The sequence below is a fragment of the Panthera uncia genome, chromosome B1, assembly GCF_023721935.1.
Source record: "Panthera uncia isolate 11264 chromosome B1, Puncia_PCG_1.0, whole genome shotgun sequence".
NCBI lineage: Eukaryota > Metazoa > Chordata > Mammalia > Carnivora > Felidae > Panthera > Panthera uncia.
Window position 1 is genome coordinate 99,519,363 of NC_064811.1, and position 23,417 is coordinate 99,542,779.

At 37.9% G+C, this 23,417-nt stretch overlaps 1 protein-coding gene across 1 annotated transcript in view; it reads right to left on the bottom strand.

Annotated features, from left to right (window-relative positions):
• Nucleotides 1-615: 615 nt before the first annotated feature.
• PRDM5 (PR/SET domain 5) overlaps nucleotides 616-23,417 on the bottom strand; it is a 114,022-nt gene continuing 91,220 nt past the window's right edge. Inside the window, exons 13-14 of the mRNA XM_049630048.1 lie at nucleotides 11,435-11,539; nucleotides 616-969 (exon numbers count right to left, since the gene is read on the bottom strand). Of these exons, the coding sequence (XP_049486005.1) occupies nucleotides 805-969; nucleotides 11,435-11,539 (270 nt within the window). The 3' untranslated portion in view covers nucleotides 616-804. The remainder of the gene's footprint in view (nucleotides 970-11,434; nucleotides 11,540-23,417) is intronic.

Consider the following 23,417-nt stretch of genomic DNA (forward strand, 5'->3'; position numbering starts at 1 on the left):
GGAGAATCAGCTTGATATATACTTAAGGTATATGGTCATTTTTATGAAGATCTTATGAAAGTACTATAGACCATGAATGTCTGCATCTAAGTGATTAGAGGAGATAATGTTTTGAAGAATTATCTAAAATGAGCAACATTTCAATAGATGCTTTAGTTCTTAAATACTTCCTTATTTTAAACTGACCTGTTGTAGAGAGCTATAAATAACATCAACTTTTGGTCTGTTTCACAAAATAGCAAGTTTTATCCTATATCAAGCTTGATACTTTAAAAACCCTTGACCTTTTCCTCATCTGTATGAAATATTTTGGTATATTAATTTCTTTCTGGATAAATCAGTAATAACCAGTATGTGCGTGCGTGCACACACACAGATAACAATAAAATAAAAAGGCCTAATAAAGAGTATGTTAGTAAACTTCTTTACAGAGAGGTAGCCAACATGGAAAGCCATGACTCCTTTTTCCATTTTATAAAACAGAGCATAAGTAGTATTTTGCAAGGCTACAAAGTTTTTTTTTTTTTTCTATTTGTACCATTTTTTGGTAAAAGTAGGAATTTCTTTCTTTCTTTCCTTACCATTTTTTGGTAAAAGTAGGAATTTCTTTCTTTCTTTCCTTTTTTTTTTTTTTTTTTTTTTTTTTTTTTTGCATATGCATCTACGAACTCTAAAGGTAGGCAAATAAGAACTATGAGACCAGTGAATTACTTTTGTCTACTTCTGCTATGCTAATCAGGTGAGAGAAATCTGGGTTTCATATTAGGAGCCCTTCTGAACGGTTTAATTCCTTTACAGCTACCATTAGCTGTCAGCTTCGCCATGGATATTGTCCATGTGCACTTTGAGGTAGTCATTCCTTGTAAACTTCTTATGGCAAAACTGGCATTCTGCCAGGGGACGATTGGGATTGTGAGTCATCTTGTGTCGGATCAGCATTTTCTTCAGGCTAAAAGCCAAGTCACAAACCTAGAAAAGACCCAAAGACACCAATTGTATTATGCTGAAAAACCTGAAGATATGCCAACTTATCACGTACACAACATACATTATGCATCTTCCTACTGTTAAGTATGCACTGACAGGCATAAGAACAAAAATTCCTAGAAATAAATGGAATTTAACATCCCAACTAAAGGGTAAAGAAAAATAATTACAGTTCCCAAGAGTTGTTTGCATCTAGTGTGTGTCCTGTATACCCTAACCACCCTCCCTTCCCCTCTACTGCTATATTTAAACATGCCTAGATAAACAACTCCCTGGGAACAATATCTTTCTCCCCATGATGGAGTGTATTGACATTTTCATATTAAACCCCTTAAACAAAATGCCTAATGGCCCAGAGGGCATCTCCCCATTTGACATAAATAGCACAAGACTTGTCTCTCCAGTGATCCCTTCCATTTAGCCCCATTTGAGAAGTGAAAGGTTAATGCTGCTTTAAGCATCCTAAGTGGAAGTTTACTACCCACAATTCTGATTCTTTATTTCTTATCATATACACTCATTTAACTAGGGAATCTAACATGTTAACTTCATATAAGCTCTGCCACATTGCCACCTGGCCCAACAAATATGAACAGTCCAATAATTAAAATATTAAATTAACATAGAAGATGTAAGGTCCTCCTGCCTCAGTACTTTCCCACTTCTCTTTATGTAGCTTCCTCTTACTCATTCTTCAGGGAAGCCTGTATGATCTGTGGGCCAGAAGTCCTCTGTTAAGTGCTTTCATGGTAGCCTTTACTTTTCCTTTATAATACCTACTTTAAATATAATTAGTTACTAGATAATTCCTTTAAATGTCTGTTTCCTTGCAAGTCTAAGAAACATGATAGTAAGAGTAAGAATTCTGTAAATATTTGTTGACTTAAAGAAAGAAAGGTAGATACATGTTTGATAGATAGGTAAAACCCCTAAGAGCAATATAAGTATGTCAAAAACTATCGAATAATTCTAGAAAAATCAAGCAAGGTGACTATGGAGATTATTTTCAAGTGAAACTCTAAACTTCTAAATTGTTTTTTTATAAAATTTGTTAAAATCGATTATCATAAATAGCACAGAATTAAAATGTATCCCTTATTTTCTATTTCTCTGGCTCCTTCTCGAAACCCCATGTAATGAACAATAGATACCAAAATTTTCATTGGCTTGCCACCGAGATGAGATTCAAAATAAATTTCTTAGCATGCTTGAAAGGCTCATCAATTTGCTCTCCAACTTCACTTGTACCCTTTCTTTCTCACTGTGCTTCAGCTCCACCTGCCTTTTTACCTCCCCTAATACCCAGGCTCATTCTCACCTACAGGCCTTGATTTGTACTGTTCCTTGAGCCTGGAATGTTATCTTCCCCATGGCTGACTCCTCCTCCTCTTTTAGGTTACTTAGAGTTACTTTTTCAGAGACTTCTTCCTTAAGTATTCCTTTATCTCTTTTTAAATTGTTTCCAGTCTTTATCATAAAATGCAATTAGATATCTATTTAGGTTTAGTTGTTCAATGTCAATACCCCACAGGAATGTTGAGTTCTGTGAGCACAGGGGACCTGATATCTTGTTCACTATTTCATTTCAGTGTCTGGCCCAGGGACTAGGTTGAAAGGCTAACATCAGCTTTCATTATGTGCCAGGAAGCACTCTGTGCAACTTATAAAAAATTCACTTGTGCAATCCTCACCTCACCCTTGTAGGCAGATACTAATACTATAAACTCCATTCTATAGAAGGAAACTGACATTCACTTCAGTGTCTCAAGCAGGTTACCCAAGGTCATAGAACTAGGAAGTGGTTTCTGGGGTTTAAACCCAAGCAGTCAGGGTTCAGAGTTTTTGTAACCCCAAGGACCAACTATTATTAAAAGCTCAAACTTCAAACAAAGATATATAAGCTGATTGTACTTTTTCCACTTGTCTGGCTGATACAATTTTTAAGAAATAAAAACCTCTTTGGAAAAATAAAGGAGGTTCTCAGTTCAGCTCACCAGTGTATTGTGAGAGACACAAAGTTCAAGTTCATTTACACAGTCACCATGGGAAAATTACACCAGCAGCAAGCTAGAGAAATGGAAGGGAAGTAAAACAAGATGCTAAAGTCATTGGCAATGGCTCTCAAATAGGGAGTCCTAGAAGCTCCATATAGGAGATGGGATGAGAACAACCCAACAGATTTTTGAATGAGGGTCAGGTAGAGGATTCAATGTCAGTAGAGAGCAGGTGATGTCACAGTTGTGAAAGTGACTACCTAGACATTAAAAGCTATGTTTTTATGAACTTAAATGCACTAACAGACTTCAAACTGATGTTCTGTATAAATCAGCCAACTGTAAGGACATTCATGGTCATTTTAATATTAGGGGAAAGCAAGGAATAATTCAAATAGTGTAACAGGGATGCTTCCTCTTCTTCCTTTCCACCTGAGATTCTTATCCAATCCTTCAACCTACTCCAAATTAGTATTAATTCACAAGCAAAAGAATAGGAAAATATTTAGTCTTTTTCTAGGCTAGAGGTAAACTGATTTTGTTTTAAAATGAAGTAAAACAACACATTTAATAGAACATACCTTGAGAGATAATACTAGAACACGATACAAACATCTTACAGTAACAAATATTTATCACATACAATGTCCCTGCCACTTCAGTTAGAAACAGAATGACAAAGAGTCTTGTCCTGTCCTGTGAAGTCCAGAGTCCTAAGGAGAAATATTTTCAATATCATGAACATAATTCTAGAAGAAGGAATAGGAGAGCACAATTAAGTCTTCCTGGATGTATGAGGGTTGTCATGTCATAAGGTGGGAAATGATATTCTGGGGAGAGGGAAGAGAAGGTGCAAAGGCACAGAGCTGTAAAGAGCAAGGCTCATGTGGGGAAGTAAAAACAGTTCCCTAAGGCTGAAGAAACAGAATATTAGAGAAATAAATTGAAATCAATCAATCAATCAATAAGAGAATCAACTTGAAAAAGAAGTTAGTGTTAAAGTCTGGACAACGCCCTACTTCAGTTCAGGTCACAATCTTGCAATTTGTGAGCTCGAGCCCCACATCAGTCTCTGTGCTGACGGCCAAGAGCCTGGAGCCTGCTTCAGATTCCGTGTCTCCCTCTCTCTCTCTGCCCCTCCCCCACTTGTGCGCTCTCTTTCTCTCTCTCTCTCAAAAGTAAATAAACATTAAAAAAAGTTGGAGGCTAGAGCCAAACCCTGGTAATCATTATAAGAAACTGGAAGTATATTCTGCAAGTGGTGGGGATTTATTAAAGGATTCTAAATAGAGACTAACCCTCAAATATCATTTAGTCAGCAAGCTTGAGAGTATGAAACTGGGGGCAGCAAGGCCAATGTTATTATTACACTTCAAGCCAGAAATGATTTGGATATGAACTAAAGACAGCAATCGTTGATTCCTTTATTCATTCTTTCAAAAACCTTCATTAAGTGCCTCTTATATGCCAGGCATAGTTCTTGGCCTGGGGATCCAGCAGTGAACAATAAAGAAGGAGAAGAAGAAAAAAAAAAAAACAAAAAACACCTCTGTTGTCATTAAGCTTAAAATACATGATAAATAATTAAACAAACAAATATGTAATATATCAACTGGATATAAGTGCCGTGAAGGAGAAGAAGAATATGGGGTGAAGGTTAAGAAAGTAATAGAAATAAGAGAGTAATTTGAGCACAGAACTGAAATAAGTACAGGAGAAGGCCATAAAGTTCTCTGAGAAGGGTGTCCCAGATCAGGGAAGCAGCAAATACAAAGACATATTCATTGGAATATGCTTTGTTTGTCTGAAAAATGGCAATGAAGTGATGTGGTCAGAGTGAGGTGAGTGAAGGTGGTAGTGAAGGTCAGTGCTTGGAGCAGGAGGGTTGGGGGTGCAGGTCTGTAAGGACTTTCAGATCATGGTAAACTTTGGTTTTCACTCTAAATGGGATAGACAGCCATTGGAAGGCTTGAGCAAATGAGTAAATATATAGTCTATGTATATAATATATAAAACCTGACAAAGGTTCTAAAAAGGACACTCTGGGTGGTAAGCTTAAGACTCTGTCAGGAGCAAAGACAGGATAAATTAAGAAACTGTTTCATTATTAAAGGAGACTAAGCTGGTAGCTGGGCAGATGTGAAAAGTGTTCAGATTCTCCATTTATTTTAAATATGGAGCCAACTGAATTTACTACTGGACTGGATGTCAGGAGTGAGAAAAAGAGAGGAGTGAAGGGGCGGTGGAAATTTAGAGGAAGAAAGATTTTCAGGAATTACTGTGTCTGAATGGCAGGTACATGAGCTTGAACCCTCGAATCCTGACTCGGCCAGTTAGAAGTGGAAGGAAAGAGACAAGTCACACACTTCAGTGAGCCTCAGTTGTTTCATATAGGTGGAAATAACACCTAGATATTTCTGGGTTGTAGTGAAGATCAGAGAGAATATATATAAACTGGATCACTGTGTCTTCCCCACAATAGAAGCTTGACTAGTTGATGCTATTGGTCATGGCTTAAGGAAAAAAAAGTGTCTGGCATGAGAATCAGAGCTTTGGTTTTGGTTATTTGGAGATGGTGAAGCCCTCAGAAAGATGTATAGGTTTTTTTTTAAGTTTATTTATTTGAGAGAGAGAAAGAGAGAGGAAGGAGGAAAAAGAGAGAGGGAGAGAGAGAGAGAGAGAGAGACAGAGAGGATGCCAAGGAGACTCCACGCTGTCAGCATGGACCCAGATGTGGGGTTCGATCTTACAAACTGTGATATCATGACCTGAACAGAAATCAAGAGTCCAAAGCTTAACCAACTGAACCATTCAGGAGACCCAGAGAGATGTATAGTTAAAGGGAATATGTTGAGCAACTAAGCTGGCTGGGGAAATATTGATTTCAGTAAGGAATATAGGAGAGAAGTCTCTTAAAATTTTTTTAAATGTGTATTTATTTTTGAGAGAGAGAGAGAGAGAGAGAGAGAGAGAGAGAGAGAGTGTGAGAACAAGCTGGGGAGGAGCAGAGAGAGGGAGACACAAAATCCGAAGCAGGCTCCAGGCTTTGAGATGTCAGCACAGTGCCTGAGACAGGGCTTGAACGCACAAGCCATGAGATCATGACCTGAGCTGAAGTTGGACACTAAACTGAGTAAGTTACCCAGGTGCCCCAGGGGAAATGTCTTACAGGCGGCTCAAAACATCTGCCTAGAGTTCAAAAGGGAGATCGAGGCAGGAGAAAGAGAGATTTGGAAGTCATCACCATAGGGATAGTAGCAAAGATATTTACAGTTCAATAGCTATGGCACGCTCAGGGAGCTGTACACATGGAATGACTGTGTCTAAGGGGCTAGTGTTGATGAGTGAAGCGGTATTTGAGAAAAATTGTAAAGAACTGAGATCAACATGTATCAGTTTCTTCTTTACAGTTTTGCTCAAATGCCATTCAAGTACCACTCAAATGTCATATATCTGTGTGTGTGTGTGTGTGTGTGTGTGTGTGTGTAAATGCCAGGCAGTGGGTACAAGAGATGGGGAGGGCGTTCCAGGCAGAGGAAGTAGTGCATGAAGCTACAAGGAACAAGAAACAGAAATGCAAAATGGCATCGCTGCTTCAGGAAACTTTAAGTGTCAGTACAAACAAAATGCAAAGTACTGACAGATAAGAAATTATTAACATATTAATAATAACAGTTGACAAAACCCAGAATAATTTTTTCCATCAAGTGGCAAGGTGGATTTTACCCTACAGTTTGTGAGATACTATCATAGAGAAGCACCTGATTTGGTTTATACTGAAACAATCACATTGAGAAATTATTACTGACCCCAGAGAAATAAAAAGGATTATAAGAGAATACTATGAACTGTATGCCAACAAATCAGATAACTTAGATGAAATGGAAAAGTTCCTAGAAACACATAAATAACGAAAACTGACTCAAAAAGAAATAGAGTAACTCCAGAGACCAATAATAAATAAAGAGATTGTATCAAATAAAAAACCTCCCAGGGCGCCTGGGTGGCTCAGTCAGTTAAGCGTCCGACTTCGGCGCGGGTCATGATCTCACAGTTCGTGAGTTCGAGCCCTGCATCGGGCTCTGTACTGACAGCTCAGAGCCTGGAGCCTGCTTCAGATTCTGTGTCTCCTCCTCTCTCTGCCCCTCCCCTGCTCATGCTCTGTCTCTCTCTGTCTCTCAATTATAAATAAGCGTTAAAAAAATTTTTTTAAATAATAAAAAAAAAAACCTCCCAACAAAGGAAAGTCTGGAATCAGATAGTTTCATGGATAAGTTGCACCAAACATTTAAAGACTTAACACTAATCCCTTCAAACTCTCCCAAAAATAGAAGTGGACAGAACACTTTCTAATTCATTCTGTGATGCCAGCATTAACTTAATACCAAAGCTAGAAATCGATATCACAAGAAAAGAAAACTAAAAGCCAATATCCCTTTTGAATATAGATGTAAAAATCCTCAAACGAATGAAAAACAAAAATTCCAACAAGCCAAATTCAAAAGTATATTAAAAGGATTGCCAACAAAAAAAAAAGAAAGAAAGAAAAGAATAAAGAAAAAAAAAAAAAGGCAGGGCATGGATGGCTCAGTCGGTTAAGCATCTGATTTCAGCTCAGGTCATGATCTCATGATTTGAGCTCAACACCAGCATGGAGCCTGCTTGGGATTCTCTCTTTCCCTCTCTCTCTCTGTCCCTACTCTGCTCGTGAGCTCTCTCTCTTTTTTGTCTCTCAAAAACAAAAAAACAAAAAGCAAAAAACAGAAACAAAAAGACAAAAAGCAAAAAAACAAAAACATCACAAGTCATGACCAAATGGGATTTATTCAGACTGCAATGGTAGTTTCACATAAAATCAAACAATGTAATAAACCATGTTAATAAACAAAAGACTAAAAAATGATCATCTCAACTGATGAAGGAAAGCCAGTGACAAAATCCAACAACCTGTATTGATAAAAATACTTAGAAAACTAGGATAAGGTTGCTTCCTCAACATAATAAAGGGCATTTATGAAAAACTCATAGCTAACATCATATGGAAAGGTGAAAAACTGCAAAATAATGCAAAAGAATAGACCCCTACTTCACACCATATACAAAAAAATTAACTTAAAACAGATCAAAGACCTAACTGTAAGAGCTAAAACTATCACACTCTTACAAAAAAAAAACATGACAGTAAATCTTCATGGCCCTGAAATTGGCAATTCTTATATCTGACAACAACACCATGCTGAGAAAAAGAAAAAAAAAAAAAAACACATAAATTGGATTTCAACAATTAAAAGTCATGAATCAAAGGTATTATTACTAAGTGAAAAGATAACTTAGAAGATACTTGTATATCATATATCTGATAAGAGCCTAGTATCTAGAATATACAAAGAACTCTTATACTCAACAACAAAAAGACAAAATTTTAAAATGGGAAGAGGACTTGAACAGACATTTCTCCAGAGAAAATACAAATTCCAACAAACAAGCATATAGAAAGGTGCTCAGTATTGTTAATCCTTTTGGAAATTTAAATCCAAACCACAATAAGATATCACTTCATATGCCCCATGGTGACTATAATTTTACAAAACAGAAAATAATAAGCATTGACAAAGATGTGGAAAAAATTGGTATTCTTGTGCATTGCTGGTGGGAATATAAAAATGGTGCAGTTTCCATGAAAAACAGTATAGCAGTTCCCCAAAAAGTCAAATATAGAATCACCATATGACACAGTAATTCTACTCCTAGGTATATACCCAAAATAATTTGGTTTTAAGACAGAGAGACAGGGGCGCCTGGGTGGCTCAGTCGGTTAAGCGTCCGACTTCGGCTCAGGTCATGATCTCGCGGTTCGTGAGTTCAAGCCCTGCGTCAGGCTCTGTGCTGATGGCTCAGAGCCTGGAGCCTGTTTCAGATTCTGTGTCTCCCTCTCTCTCTGACCCTCCCCCGTTCATGCTCTGTCTCTCTCTGTCTCAAAAATAAATAAACGTTAAAAAAAATTTAAAAAAAGACAGAGAGACAGAGAGAGAGAAACAGAGAGACAGAGAGACAGAGACAGAGAGAAAATGCATATGAGTGAGTGGGGGAGGGGCAAAGGGAGAGGGGAAGAGAGACTCTTAAGCAGGCTCCACTCCCAGCACAGAGTCCAATGTAGGGCTTGATCTCAGAATGGTGAGTTCATGACCTGAGCCGAAATCAAGAGTAAGATGCTCAACTGACTGAGACACCCAAGTGCCCCCAGCACTGCAAAGAATTCAAAACAGGTACTTAAATACTTTTATGCACATGTTCCTCACAGAGCAATACACAATAGCCAAAAGGCAGAAACAACGTAATGTTCATCAGTGATGGAGAGATAAACAAACTGTGGTATACACAATGGAATATCATTCGGCCATAAAAAGGAATGATGTACAGATACATGCTACAATGTAGATGAACCTTGAAAACATTACGCTAAGTAAAAGAAGCCAGTCACAAAGGTCACACATGGTATGATTCATTTACATGAAATATCCAGAATAGGTAAATCTGTAGAAATTAAAGGAGACTGGTAGCTGTCAGGGTCTGGAGAGAGAGGGGATTAACTGCTGAATGGGTATGGAGTTTTATTTTGGGACATTAATGTTTTAGAAGGAGATAGAGGTGATGGTTGCATAACATTGTTAATGCACCCAATGACAATGGATTGTTCACTTTAAAATGGTTGATTTTACATTCTGTGAATTTCGTTTCAATTAAAAAAAAAAACAAAAACATTACCCTGGCAGGGTAAAGAACGCACACATTGGAGATTGAATGTAATAAAACACAGGGAGGAGCCAGGCTGTGCACTGCTAGTGGGAAAAGAAACTGAGAGGAAGTAATAGATTTGAGAGTTATTCAGGAAAGAGGAAGATTGGGAATGAGAGAGAAAGGATGACTTCTATTCAGAATGAGTGGGTTAAGAGGGTAAGATTTTGGAACAAAGACAGCCAGTCCTTTACAAAGCAGCATGCATTTCAAGGAGGTCTGGGAGGCAGTAAACTTGGATCTTAGTCAATGGACTAGTTTGGGCCACAGATAATGATCAGAGAGTTTTGAAAATATGATAGAAGTAGATGGAATAGAAGGAAAAAAATCATGTTTGTAACATTATAGTTTTTAAAAAAAAATGACATCATGGTCCAGTTTAACTTAGAAAGTACTCAACAAAAATATCTAGCATAAATGAAAGTTGAAATGAATGTGATGATAGGCAGATGTCTGTACACAGTCAATATTTAATTTCTATCTCCCATCAGTTATTTGTGCAGTTGTACAATTAAGTAATCTAAAGAGGTTGTGCCTATATGGAAATGTTTCCAGTAAAAGCACTGACTTACTAAGCCAACTGAAATTATTAAGCAGGAGCTGTACCTCCAGTTCAGGATCGAGTTCTACATGTGCACATTTCTTTCTCTACGATACTTCTTGCCTTAAAGAAGTTCACTGTTCATAAAGGTACTTTTATGAGTAAGCCCACTGGGAGTACATTGTTGCCTTAACCTTACCACCAAAGTTTCATGGAAGGACAAGGAAAACATCTTGTGTTTGTGAGCTTCCTTTCATGTGGACTGCTTACCCTACACTTATCCGTTGGGATATGCCAATGGGACTAAGTACTCGAGTTTCCCTCCACATTTAAAGAGCATTCTGTACTGTGCAATTTTACACAGTACAACTTTAATGTTTCTTCTTACATTGAGCTACATTAATACTCTTTTTGCTATTTTTGTATAAGAAACAAGCATCCAAGTGTTTTCCCTAAAGCCTGTGTCATCTTCTATCAACTGTCAATCTTACACAGAATGGTGACACTGTTCATTGAAAAACCATTTTTTTCCTAGATTAACATTCAGATTCATTTTATTGAGTGTGGTAGTATTTTTCCTTTCATAAATACTGTAAACAACTAAGTTGATAATTTTCAATTCAAATGTCATACACAGAAAATCTAAACAATTAGCAACATTATTTAAACAAAGGAGTTCATTCATGTTTTAGAAACTCATTGTTTGGCTGTAGCAAAATCAGTAATATCTATGGCCTGGTAAATCTCTGGTTTAACTGCCACTAACCTGTCAAAGATTTGGGCAGACATATGAAAGCTGCCTGGAATCATCATGAGTTTATACCTTGAACAAACAACTCAATTGCATTAAAACTTTGAGTGCAAATGTGCCTTAAAGAAAATCGGTTAATCTGCTGCTAGTAAACTAGGATGAACAAAATTATGACAAAGTGGTTATATGGATTACATCAAAAGATGCAGGCAGCACAAGGCATTAACAGAAAGACCAGCACTGCAAAACAACACACACCCATCCATACACACCCAGGTGCACAGATGCCTTACTCACACACATGCACACAACACACACATCTGTCACTGGAGGACACTGACGGAAGAAAAGAGAAACCAAACTCACATCACACTGAAAAGGCTTTTCTCCGGTGTGCGTTCTCTTGTGTTCATCCAGGCCTCGCTTCTGGCTGAAGGCTTTGCTGCAGTCTGAGCACTTGTAAGGTTTCTCCTGCAGTCAGCGACAAGAGATCGCCATGAATTTAAGGGAACATAAAGCCCTCCTTATAAAGGTGCATGTGGTGTGTGTGTCGGGGGGTATTTTATCTAGTTTCGTCGGGTGCTGCAGCAAATCCATGGGGTTCCAGAAGTTATTTTCAGGGGAAACAGCACTACTCGACATCTGCTGGACAAACTGAACTACTAGCTCATGGCAGTTCACAGCCCCAACATTAGACTGCACCACTTTTCTTTAGGAAGCAAGGTTCTGAATGATTGCCATGATCTAACTACTCAAAGAAGTGAACTCTTAAGTTTTCTTTTGGTCTTTGGGGTCACAAAAATTTACTGAGATATTCGAGACCCTTGATCTAGATGGTGCAACTTGTTTACTATCTTGGAGGAATTCCTGGGAATGAAAACTTCAGAACAAAATTTTCATCAGATTTTGGGGTAAGTTTAAAAAGCTACAGCTCAACTGTGGTTTAAGTATTTTCATTTTTATTGCCCAATCTTTCTTCTTACGTAGGATGTTCTTTTGTAACATCTAAATTATGTTTTTAAATGAGGTATTTTTTAATTGTTTGTCATAGGCTCTTAAGGAAAAAAAATGTCTTCACAGGAGAAGAAAAAGTGTTCACATTCCTCAGCCATCTTTGATACCAAGAATTTGTATCACCAGCCTTTTTGCTTAGAAAATAGATTAACATTGTTCCATTAAAACAGCCAGTCATTACCAAGCAGTGCATAAATAAAAAGATTTGAGGGAAAAAAGTAAGATTTCTTTAAAGTAAACTTGCAATGAGATTTTTTTCAAATACATCTTCAAAAATGTTATAAAGTTTTTAAAATTGAGGTAGTGTGTGTGTGTGTGTGTGTGTGTGTGTTCGTATTTAATTTCATGTTATGTAGACAAGCTCCATACACATTTTCTCCTTAGTATTTAAAAGAATATTATAAAAATTGTCAGGCCTAAAAAAATGGTATGTAAAGAATGAAACAGATATGTGTGTGTCCACTGGCTACGTCTTACAAAATCAAACATTACTAGTGCAGGTGTCCCTCTCAACTCCCTCCCCCAACCCCTCCACTCCCTAACTGCAGCACCTGCCCACTTCCTAAGAGGTGACCACAGTGCTGGATGGTGAACTTATCAGTCCTTTGCTTTTCTCTGTTTTTACTGCACGAGTATGGAAGGATCTCTAAACAAGACTTAGCATTATTCTGCTTTCTAAACTTATTTAAATAGCATCACACTGTATATAAACTTTGTGAGTTCTTTTGAAAGTTACTTAGTTTTGCTCAACATAATCTTTATGGGCGTCTGGTCCTCAATTTTATTTTGTGAACATATGTAGTTCCTACTCATTCATTTTTAGTGTCATATAGTATTACACTCAATGGCTACACCACAATTTGCTTATATACATCATCTAGTGATGGGCAGTTCATTTTTTACCAATTTTTCACTCTTACTTTGCTCTGAACTTTTTTGTATGTGTATACTTGAATGCAGAGAAAGTGTAATTCCCTGTGGTGTGTGTATCTAGAAGTGGGTTGCACCTTCAACTGTTTTAGGAATGTCCAAAGTCTACAAAGTGGATAAACCATTTTACACTCCAAAATGCAGTATAAATGTATCAAATCAGTATGTTGTACCCTTTAAACTTATATAATGTGATAGGTCAATTATACCTTAGTTTAAAAGAAGGAGGCAAAAAATAATATAGTATTAGTGTTTGCTTGGTATATCCATTTTTTTACTTTCAAACAGTCTATATCCTTAGATATGAGGAATGTCTCCATAAATAGCATCCAACTGGATTTTTTTTCAAACCATACTTGTATCACTTTTGTTAAGATAACAAGTTTTGCTTCTTAATCTTCATTAATATGTATTATCATTTATTATTATAATTACTATTATAATATATAATTAATGTATCTATATATTAATATTTGTTATTAATCATGTATTTGAATATATTTCTTTGTTTTAAATATATCTGAATATATTTCTAACATTTTATTTTGTGCATTGATTTTATCTTGCTTGTTTTCAAAGTTCTTTTCCCCCTATAATTTCTTGTATGTTTTGGATTGATAATTTTTCCCCTGTATTATCATAGAAGTTATGAACACTATTTCTATCCTCTTAGTGGTTATCCTTAACAGTTCTACCATGTACACTGAACACAGCTTAAAGATTATCTATGTTTTCCCTTCTACTGAATAACAAGTCCTGTAGAATGCTCCTGTCTTAGAGGTTATGTGTAACAGTGTTTTATTTGTATCTTTATTTTTAATGCCCAATATGGAATCCTTATTACTTTACACAATCAGTATGGTTTAGTTTCACACATGCTTAAAAATTTCTTTACTTTTCATGCTTTCTTGCCTATCTGACCTTCACAGGATCTGATGATGGTAAACTCCATTTTTATTTGATTGAAAATGACTTTATTTCTTATTTGTTATTGAAAGTCAACAAATCCCAACTATATGTATAACAGACCCTATTTCTCATGTCTCTTAACCTCCCTTTACCATTTCTATTGTTTTGTATTGTACTGTATGCAAGTTCTTTAGAATCAGTTGATCAATTATCATCAGGTATGAATAAATTGTTAATAAATCATTTTATTTTTAATTTGTATTGTATTTTAATTTTTTTTAAGTTTTTATTTGGTTCTTTTCAATTATGCTTAATTGTGGATAAAATCTTTTTTACTCATGTTCTTATGTGTATTTAAAAAAATATTCTAGGCATTTATATAATTTACTTCATCTGATAAATCATTATCTTAAGCTTTTTGGATATCTAATTCTGCTATTTGTGGTTTCTCCTGTCTCCTGTTCATGGCTCTTGTTTCCTTGGGTGTTTCTGGAATTTGGAATCATAGGCTCATGTTTGGTGGTCTTTATCTGTTAAAATGCTGTGACCCCTAAGTTGAGGGTAAGTCCCTTCAGACAGCATTGTGTTTGCTTCTGCCAGGCATTCTGGGATGCTATCAATCAAAGACCATTTTAAGTTTATTTCTTGCCTTAGGGTTTTCTGGTCAGGGAAGTATTTTAAGTCTGAACTCTAAACACACTTGAGGCAAAAACTGTGGTTATAAACTCTAAGGAGAACTCTTTTCTCTAGCCAGCAATTACTGAGACAGTTAAATGTCCCAAGCACCTCTGTTTGCCAAAGGTAGATGATTTCCAGTCCCTGACTTCATTTTGAGTGTGGTTTTTCTAGGGTCTCAGCACTGTGGTGGGATGTGGTTCCATCTTGCCCCTATAATCTAAGCCCAGAACTTGCCTCCCTTTCCATCACCATTCAAAACCAAAGCTCGAATTTACAGATACTGACAAACACCTTGTAAGGTGCTACATTCTCAATGTGACCATTCTGGCACTCAGCTTCAGTTTTGTTTGTTGGATTCTGGGGATTACTGTTACCTTTTTCTTTTTTAAGTTCAGATATTTGCTATTTGCTTTACTATATCCAGCATGGATAGAGTTTTGTATAAGGTCTCTGTGTTTTATTTTTTATTTTTTAAGTTTTATTTATTTATTTTGAGAGAGAGAGAGAGAGAGAGAGCATGTGTCTGTGTGAGCAGAGGAGGGGCAGAAAGAGGGAGAGAGAGGGAATCCCAAGCAGGCTCTTCACTGTCAGCGCAGAGCTCGATGCGGGGCTCAAACCCACAAACTGTGAGATCATGACCTGGGCCAAAACCAAGAGCCAGACACTTAACCGACTGAACCACAAAGCCCCCCAACTTTCTTAAAGTTTTATTTATTTATTTGGGGGGGGGGGGACTCTGTATTTTAAATGACTGTTCAAAGTTAACAGAAAAAAATGCATTTTCTTGGCAGTCCAAAAAATATGATATTTTTTTCATTTAGTCTAGATCAACACAATCTCTTTTCACATATTGCATAACCTTTGGTGCCTATTATTTCTTCAAATATTGACCAGTTTAAAAAAAAACACACAACTTGAAAATGTAGTTGTTATGTTTATAGCAGCACTCTCAACAATAGCCAAATTATGGAAAGAGCCTAAATGTCCATCAACTGATGAATGGATAAAGAAATTGTGGTTTATATACACAATGGAATACTACGTGGCAATGAGAAAAAATGAAATATGGCCTTTTGTAGCAACGTGGATGGAACTGGAGAGTGTGATGCTAAGTGAAATAAGCCATACAGAGAAAGACAGATACCATATGGTTTCACTCTTATGTGGATCCTGAGAAACGTTAACAGAAACCCATGGGGGAGGGGAAGGAAAAAAAAAAAAGAGGTTAGAGTGGGAGAGAGCCAAAGCATATGAGACTGTTAAAAACTGAGAACAAACTAAGGGTTGATGGGGGGTGGGAGGGAGGGTAGGGTGGGTGATGGGTATTGAGGAGGGCACCTTTTGGGATGAGCACTGGGTGTTGTATGGAAACCAATTTGACAGTAAATTTCATATATTAAAAAAAAAATAAATAAATAAATAAATAAATAAACATTAAAAAAATAAAATAAAATAAAATAAAATAAAAAGAAAATGTAGTTGTTAAGTATTTAAATTAGAAATTTCTTAGGGTTGCTGGGACTTTTATTATATCTAAATGTTTTACTTACCTAATATTTTAAAAACATATAAGGAGATACCCATATGATGTATATGAGAAGAAAAACAGGAAAGCTTTTCGCTCTACAATTTATCTAGAAAACAAGATCTTATGAAGAAGTGAGAGGCACATCACTGCAGCGGCTGCAACGACAGGCGAGTGTCTGGCAGAGAACAACCCAAGACCAATTATCTGGATGACGTCCTAAGAAGGTAATAGGAGGTTTCCAGGAAGAAAAGCCGTGAAAAACAATATCTCAGCATCATTGATTAAGAACATCCTTCTCACTCATTCCCAAATTTCCTCTCAGGAAGTACTTAACTGTCTAGGTGAGTACCCTGCAGTGCCCCACAGATACTGAGAAAGGTTCTGAGCCAGTGTATGGAGATTCTAGTGAAGCGCTCTTGCGGTTATCATGAGAGTTTTCAAAAAACCCAAATGTGTATTATGCATTGCCTTGCAGTGAATAAATAATGTTTTACACACACACATATATCCACCCACTCATATACTGGCATTTTTCAATGGTTTATTAACACTATTGGTGATTATTTTAATACGCTTTATTTACAAATGTCACAGAAATTATATTACCTTCACCTATGTGTTTTCTCCCATAAAAGACGCTGAAAGTACAATAACTATCACGTATTTCTGTGTGTGTGTTGGCAGGAAAGCTGGGGCTGAAACTTATAATGTTAGAGAGCTTCCTCCAATTCAAACAATTTGAGAATTACAGTTGGAGGAGGGACCCATTTAATGAAGCAGTTCTGCATCTGCCTGACTCCCGCTTTTCTACCAAGAACCGTTTGAAGCTAAGGATTCCCCGGGGTTTTGTCCTAAGATTATTAGCTCACAAAGGCTCTACAATTACACTTCAATGTCGGTCTAGAAAGAAAGGTTCTCCAAGTCCTTAGGCCACAGCAAAGTATAATAATAAGAAGCCCTGTTTGCCCTTCATATGTCTGTCCATTTCTTCTATCCCTGTATCTTAAACAATATCCAATTTTCCTGAAGATGTTGCAGGGAGGGATATAATTCCTGACAGATTTGGTCAAAACGTCTTACAGGGCTCCTTGGAAAGACTTTAATGCCCACCCTTGAAAAGATCCCACTCTACAGTGAATGGTTCCAAAGTGTTAGGAAATTCCTGCTCCAGTAAACAGCTTTTATACCAGAGGCATTGCCAGAAGGTCAGAGATCACTCACCTCAGATTTAAGAAAACCAAATGAACTGAAACAGAAAGAAAAAAGTGCATTTTCTTTTTCAGAAAAAAAAAATTCCTTTTCCCCCTTTCTTACTAATTTCTTCCCAACTAATCCTAATCAGTCACATGAAAGAAATACTACCCCTCACATGGTAACCATAGTTGGGCACAGAGAGTAAGCTGAGTGGTACAAAGATACCTATACCTGTTCCCCCTCTCTTTTTCTCTGAAAACCATGAAGAAAATCATATAGCCTCTAGAGCTTTCCTAAGTATGCCTAGTCCTAAGTTCCCAGTCCAGAAGAATCCATGCTTGGAAGTAAGAGAACTTCAATTTCTAATTGCAGCTGCCTGCCCTTACCATAGCTTCTTTGAGGATGACAATAGTTAGGTAATTACATAGTGACTGACACAGCAAGAGACCATGTGACACAGAAAACTTAGGGAATCTCTGAGTTATTGTCAGGTTAGGCAGCAGAGCTGGGGCTGAACTTTCTGCTACATCCCCAAGTATACACTGGAAAGCAACCTGCAGGCTGGTGTGGCTGAACGGTTCAAGCTAGTTTGGATGCCACTGGGCTTCCAAAGGTCGCAACACTCCTCCCCGACAAAGAACTCATATACTATCACCACTTAACATTAATCATATCATAGCTCCATTACTTCTCTTCCTCTATCTTTTCCTCCATTTCAAAATCTTTAATATGGGCACAAAATCGGATTCAGTAAAGTATTACAGAAATTGTAACACTGTTTCAGAGTGGAATATGTAGTATAAATTACACATTTGAAGTCATTAGCTGGGTTTAACTGAAGACAGAATGATTAGGCCCTTGATTAGTTCTGTTTCTCAATGATTACACAGTTTAACTGACAAATTGCTTGTCCTTTGTCATCGTAACTGGGGAATCGTTACTAAATGGAGGCAATCTATTTGTCAGTTAAACTGTGTAATCTGTCAAAAGTAGAATTAATCAGTAGTCTAATCAGTCCACCTTAATCAAACAGCATTTGGCAGAATTCATTCAGAAGGTAGGATTTATAGAGTTCTACACCCTGCACCTTGTTATGTAGCTAATAAAAAGTCCTATTTTTGTGCTGTTAATGCCTATCTATCTATCTATCTATCTACCTATCTATCTATCTAAAACTTCAGAAGTTGTATTTTTTTTCCAACAAGAACTGAGTTAAAAAATTTAAAAATCATTTTAGAAACAAAGTCACATTTAAAAAAAATCTTGGAGGTATCTCCAAATTTCTCTAAATAGAAATTTGTTGGAGGTTTCCTCTTAGTTTAGCCAAGGATTGCTTGCCAGGAGGTAAAGAGTCATGCCCTCCACTACACAGACTAGCAAAGACAAGGATGGATGGTGGGCAGATTACCTGCATGCCACAGGTACACATTCTGAATATTACCCATGGTTGTTTTTATGTCAGGCCCAATCAAAGAGAAATAGAAAATATAGCAAATGAGCTTTTTCCTTTGTAGTCAGAGGCCAAGGTATATGGTATAAGGAAGTCATAGAATGATGGTTCATAAATGTCTCTCATGACAGTGGTAGCCTGACTCCAATAAAATTGAGTAAGTAAAAATGAGTAAGCAATTAAAAGAAAACAGGCAGACTAGTGAGGATGGTGAGGAGTATCAGAGCCAATAGTATTGTGAACATATATAAACACAGTTGCCTTATGACAGGGTTCAACCTATAAGCAAAAAAACATCTGCTCCTTGGTTGTTATACAGTGTGTGAAGACACTTGATGGACAAACCTTTCCTCTACTTGTCTTGCTCAAAGCTGTAACAAGGCCAGAGTGTCTGTGCTGTTAATGAAATAACTTCCATGTGAGCAACTTGGACACCAAATACAATCTGAGAGAAGAAACTCACTGAAGAGGAATCAGATGTGGAAATAAGTCTCGTTCTCTCTCTCTCTCTCTCTCTCTCTCTCTCACACACACACACACACACACGAAGTGTGTTAGGATATAAAAGTTATCTTTTGTTCCAAATGAATTTCACTGGATTATTTTTTCTAGAGTAGATATTTCTAGCTATTAATATTTATCCTATTAAATTTCAGAGGGGCACCTGGGTGGCTCAGTCGGTTAAGCGCCGACTTCAGCTCAGGTCACGATCTCACGGTCTGTGAGTTCGAGCCCTGCATCGGGCTCTGGGCTGATGGCTCAGAGCCTGGAGCCTGCTTCCGGTTCTGTGTCTCCCTCTCTCTCTGCCCCTCCCCCGTTCATGCTCTGTCTCTCTCTGTCTCAAAAATAAATAAACGTTAAAAAAAAAAATAAAGTTCAGAAAAATGACTTTTGTCAGATGATAATTTCCTATTTCTAAGTTTAAAAGAAAATCCTAAAAACCTCACGAAACAGAGATTCGATGTGAATTTCTTAAATACGAAATTTCTAAATAAACAGAAATTTTGTACATTTCTAGTTTCCCATTTTCTGTTACTGCAGCAGTGGTTGACTTTCTACTCTGGCAGAGATGAAATGGGCAACTTGTGGCTAAATATAAAAGCATCATATATTTTTTTATGTTTATTTTTGAGAGAGCAAGAGAGATGGAGGCAGAGTGTGAGTGGAGGAGGGGCAGAGAGAGAGGGAGACACAGAATCTGAAGCAGGCTCCAGGCTCTGAGCTGTCAGCACAGAGCCAGACGCGGGGCTCGAACTCATGAACTGAGAGATCATGACCTGAGCCGAAGTCGGATGCTTAACTGACTAAGCTGCTCAGGTACCCCCAAATCATCTTATTTTTAAAGCATTTGGGACAAAGTCATTTAACCCTTAGACTTTTCCATCTGCAAAATGTCTCACTAATCTCCAAAGCAGAATGTGGAGCTTCTTGTGTAAGGAAAGATCACATACAAACAGCCTTGAACTCTTGCCAGGCTGCACCCTGATAAGACCCATTTGCCAGACCTTCCTGAGACAAGGCACAGGGGGCCTAAACCATCCACTGTGGTCTGGCGCAAGGTTTCTCAACCTCAGTATCATTGATATTTAGGGCCAGATAATGCTTTGTTTTAGGAAGCTGTCCTGTGTACCCACTAGATGTCAGTAGCACATACTTCTCCCCTCCAAGTTTATTCCCAAATTGTAATGACTCAAAATATCTCCAGACATTGTCAAACATCCCCTGGGGGTCAAAATCACAGAATTACCATACAGAAAAGTACTTTCCGAACTATCCGCTGTCAAAGACTGTGTTTTTCCCAGTGTGTTGCTGACCACTGCTTTTGTGAAACAGGTTGAAGTTTGAAATTACTTAGATGCACAGCAATGTCAAAAAGCTGCAAAAGTCCTAAGTACTTCGTCACAATTTCTGTACCTATGTCATCACAGACCAGAAACAAAGTGGGCTGGTACTGGTCTTCAAGCCACACTTTGAATAGCACTGGTATAGAATAAAAATATCTTTGATTACAAATGCCCATGATTTAGTTGTATCATCATTTAAGTGAACAAGTTATGTAATACATCTTACATAAAGCATAACTACCAACAGAATTACATGCAAACCTTGAATTAAATATCCTTTTAATATTACATATAAAAATTCCAAATTTTTATGGTTAGGGTAGCAGAAAGGTTATAAATGGAAAAAAATGCATATTTGTTGAAACTGGGTGGGGTTACATGGAGATTTCATTACCCTATTCTCTTTGCTTCTGTGGGCTTAAATTTTTCCTTATAAAAAGTTAAAGGATTTTTTAAAAAATTGTTTTCATTTTATTCTAAAACTTAAAACATCATTCTCCTTCTGCTTCAAGGATCTTGGCCTTGTTTTAGGGAAACCGTTTCTGGTATCGCAAAGGTGGATCCTGTAAACATTAAGTCCTCTCAGAAGTCAGAAATGCCTGCTCAGAGACGACCTGGTGCTAACACTGACTGGTCCCACCGCCAGCCACACAAACTCAGCCTGGTGAGTAGATTCCCCACACTCAGCCTCTTCCCCCCCAGCCCAGCATGCTCAGGTTGTTCACTCAGATGTGTGCTCAGAGCAGGGGGTCTCTTGTGCTCTCGTATATAATAGGGTCGTTTGTCTGATTGGGTCAACATCATACGTCACGTGGCATTTCACATGCTAGATCCTCTGAGAATAAATGAGAGCTCCAGGCCGCATCCTGCAGTGGCCCTGACACTGACCAGAGGTCAGGCTTGACGTGTGCCCTTCAGGGTGGCAGAAACTATGAAGCTCATGCTGATATTTCCAGATTTTTCCACTGTCCTAGGAGCCAGCTAATTCTCTCAGTAAGACTGGCTCTGTGACCAAAAGATGAGTACCCAGTTCTATAAAACATCTGGTTGGCAACAGAGTTGCAGGTAGAATTTAGAGAAGGCTTCGCGAGTGTGGCGCCACGGGCTGCTGTTACACACAGCTGAGGGTACAGATCTACGGCCCACAGTGCGGCATGCCATATATCTAACAGCTCCTCTTAATGGCCCTGTTTCTGAACACGCATGTGCCACCAACTGAACACGCAGCTGCACACAATCAAAATGCACCGAGTTTCCCTCTAACGAGCAGCCTTGCCTAGAAAACTTCTTTTACAGATGTTTATAGCTTTTGTGGCTTTTTATTCACCATCTTATTTTTATAGCTGGTGTGATCTTTCAACATATGACAAAACATACCCATGGCCTAGTAAACAATGCACCTAAAAATTATAACTCTTAGGGAAGCTTACAGAAAGCTAGGAGAATATTTAAAGCAGGTTTCTACATAACACATCCGTAATTGGTTTTGCATTGTGGCTAATGGAAAACACACATTCTAAAAACTAGGCAAATGAATTGCACAATTCACATATAGAAAACTAAAAATAAGCGCAGTAAACAGAATATAATTCTTATATTAAACTGTTGTATACAAACTTTAAATAGAAACAAGAAGGCACTCCGTCCCTTTTTAATCTACTCTTGAAGCCCAAAGAATGATGTGTGTAAATGAAATGGCTAGAATAAAGTCTGGTCACTTGCAGAGAGGGGATAGAAGAGGTTTTCTGGCATAAAGCAAGCAAAGAATTATCCAAACCAGCTCAAAAACCTTGTTTCCCTGGGGCTATATAGGTGACTGGGACTGGGACTCATCTGGAATGGTGAGGCAAACTGACCCGACTACACTTTTCCCTTATATTCTCCCAGTCTCTAACCTATGGATTGCATTCCTGCCTGCAATGAATCACCGAGGGAATCTTTTTTTAAAAATATCAATGCCTGGGCTCCATTCTAAGAGAGGCTGATTTAGTTGGCCTGGATGTGGCCAGGCACTGGCATTTTTTAAAGCTCGCAAGGTGCTTCTAATGTGCAACCCAGAAGTGAGAACTTCTAACCTGGTCTATCATCTTCTCGAGTAATAACTGTACTACTACTAATAAATATAACAACAGCAACAATAACTTTTTTTTTGAGAGAGAGAGTGAGAGAGAGAGCGTGAGTGGGGGACATGGGCAGAGGAAGAGAGAGAGACTCTCAAGCAGGCTCCATTCTCAGTGGGGAGCCCAAGGTAGGGCTGGATCCCACGACCCTAGGATCATGACCTTTGCCAAAACCAAGAGTCACACACTCAACCAACTAAGCCACTCAGGTGCCACATAACTTCTATTTCTCCTCTTCTTCCTATGATTCTCTCCTACCAAGGCACTATTACGCGTGTTAACAGAATGTCTAGTTCATGTTGCTGGTAAAGTGCTAGAAACTTTTAAGGATTTTTTTTTTCCATTTCATTGTTAATTTGGAATGGTTATTCTCTCTTGCAGGTGAAGCTGTATTCGTTTTAAAATATGACCAAGGTTACATCATCGGGTAGAGAGGACACAACTCAAAATACGGCACCCTTACTTCACAGCCAGTGTCTGTAGTGACCTTGTGTTGTGGCTTCCTAACCGCCCGAACCCCTTCCACCTGGTCAAACAGAGTGGAAGAGGAGACTACCTGGTCCAGCCAAGAGACAGACTGTTGATCAGGCTAAGCTGCCTTTACACGGAATCACCTGGCAGCTTCAAAAAATGCTGATGCCTGTGACCCAACCCCCAGAGAGTGTGATTTCATTGCTCTGGG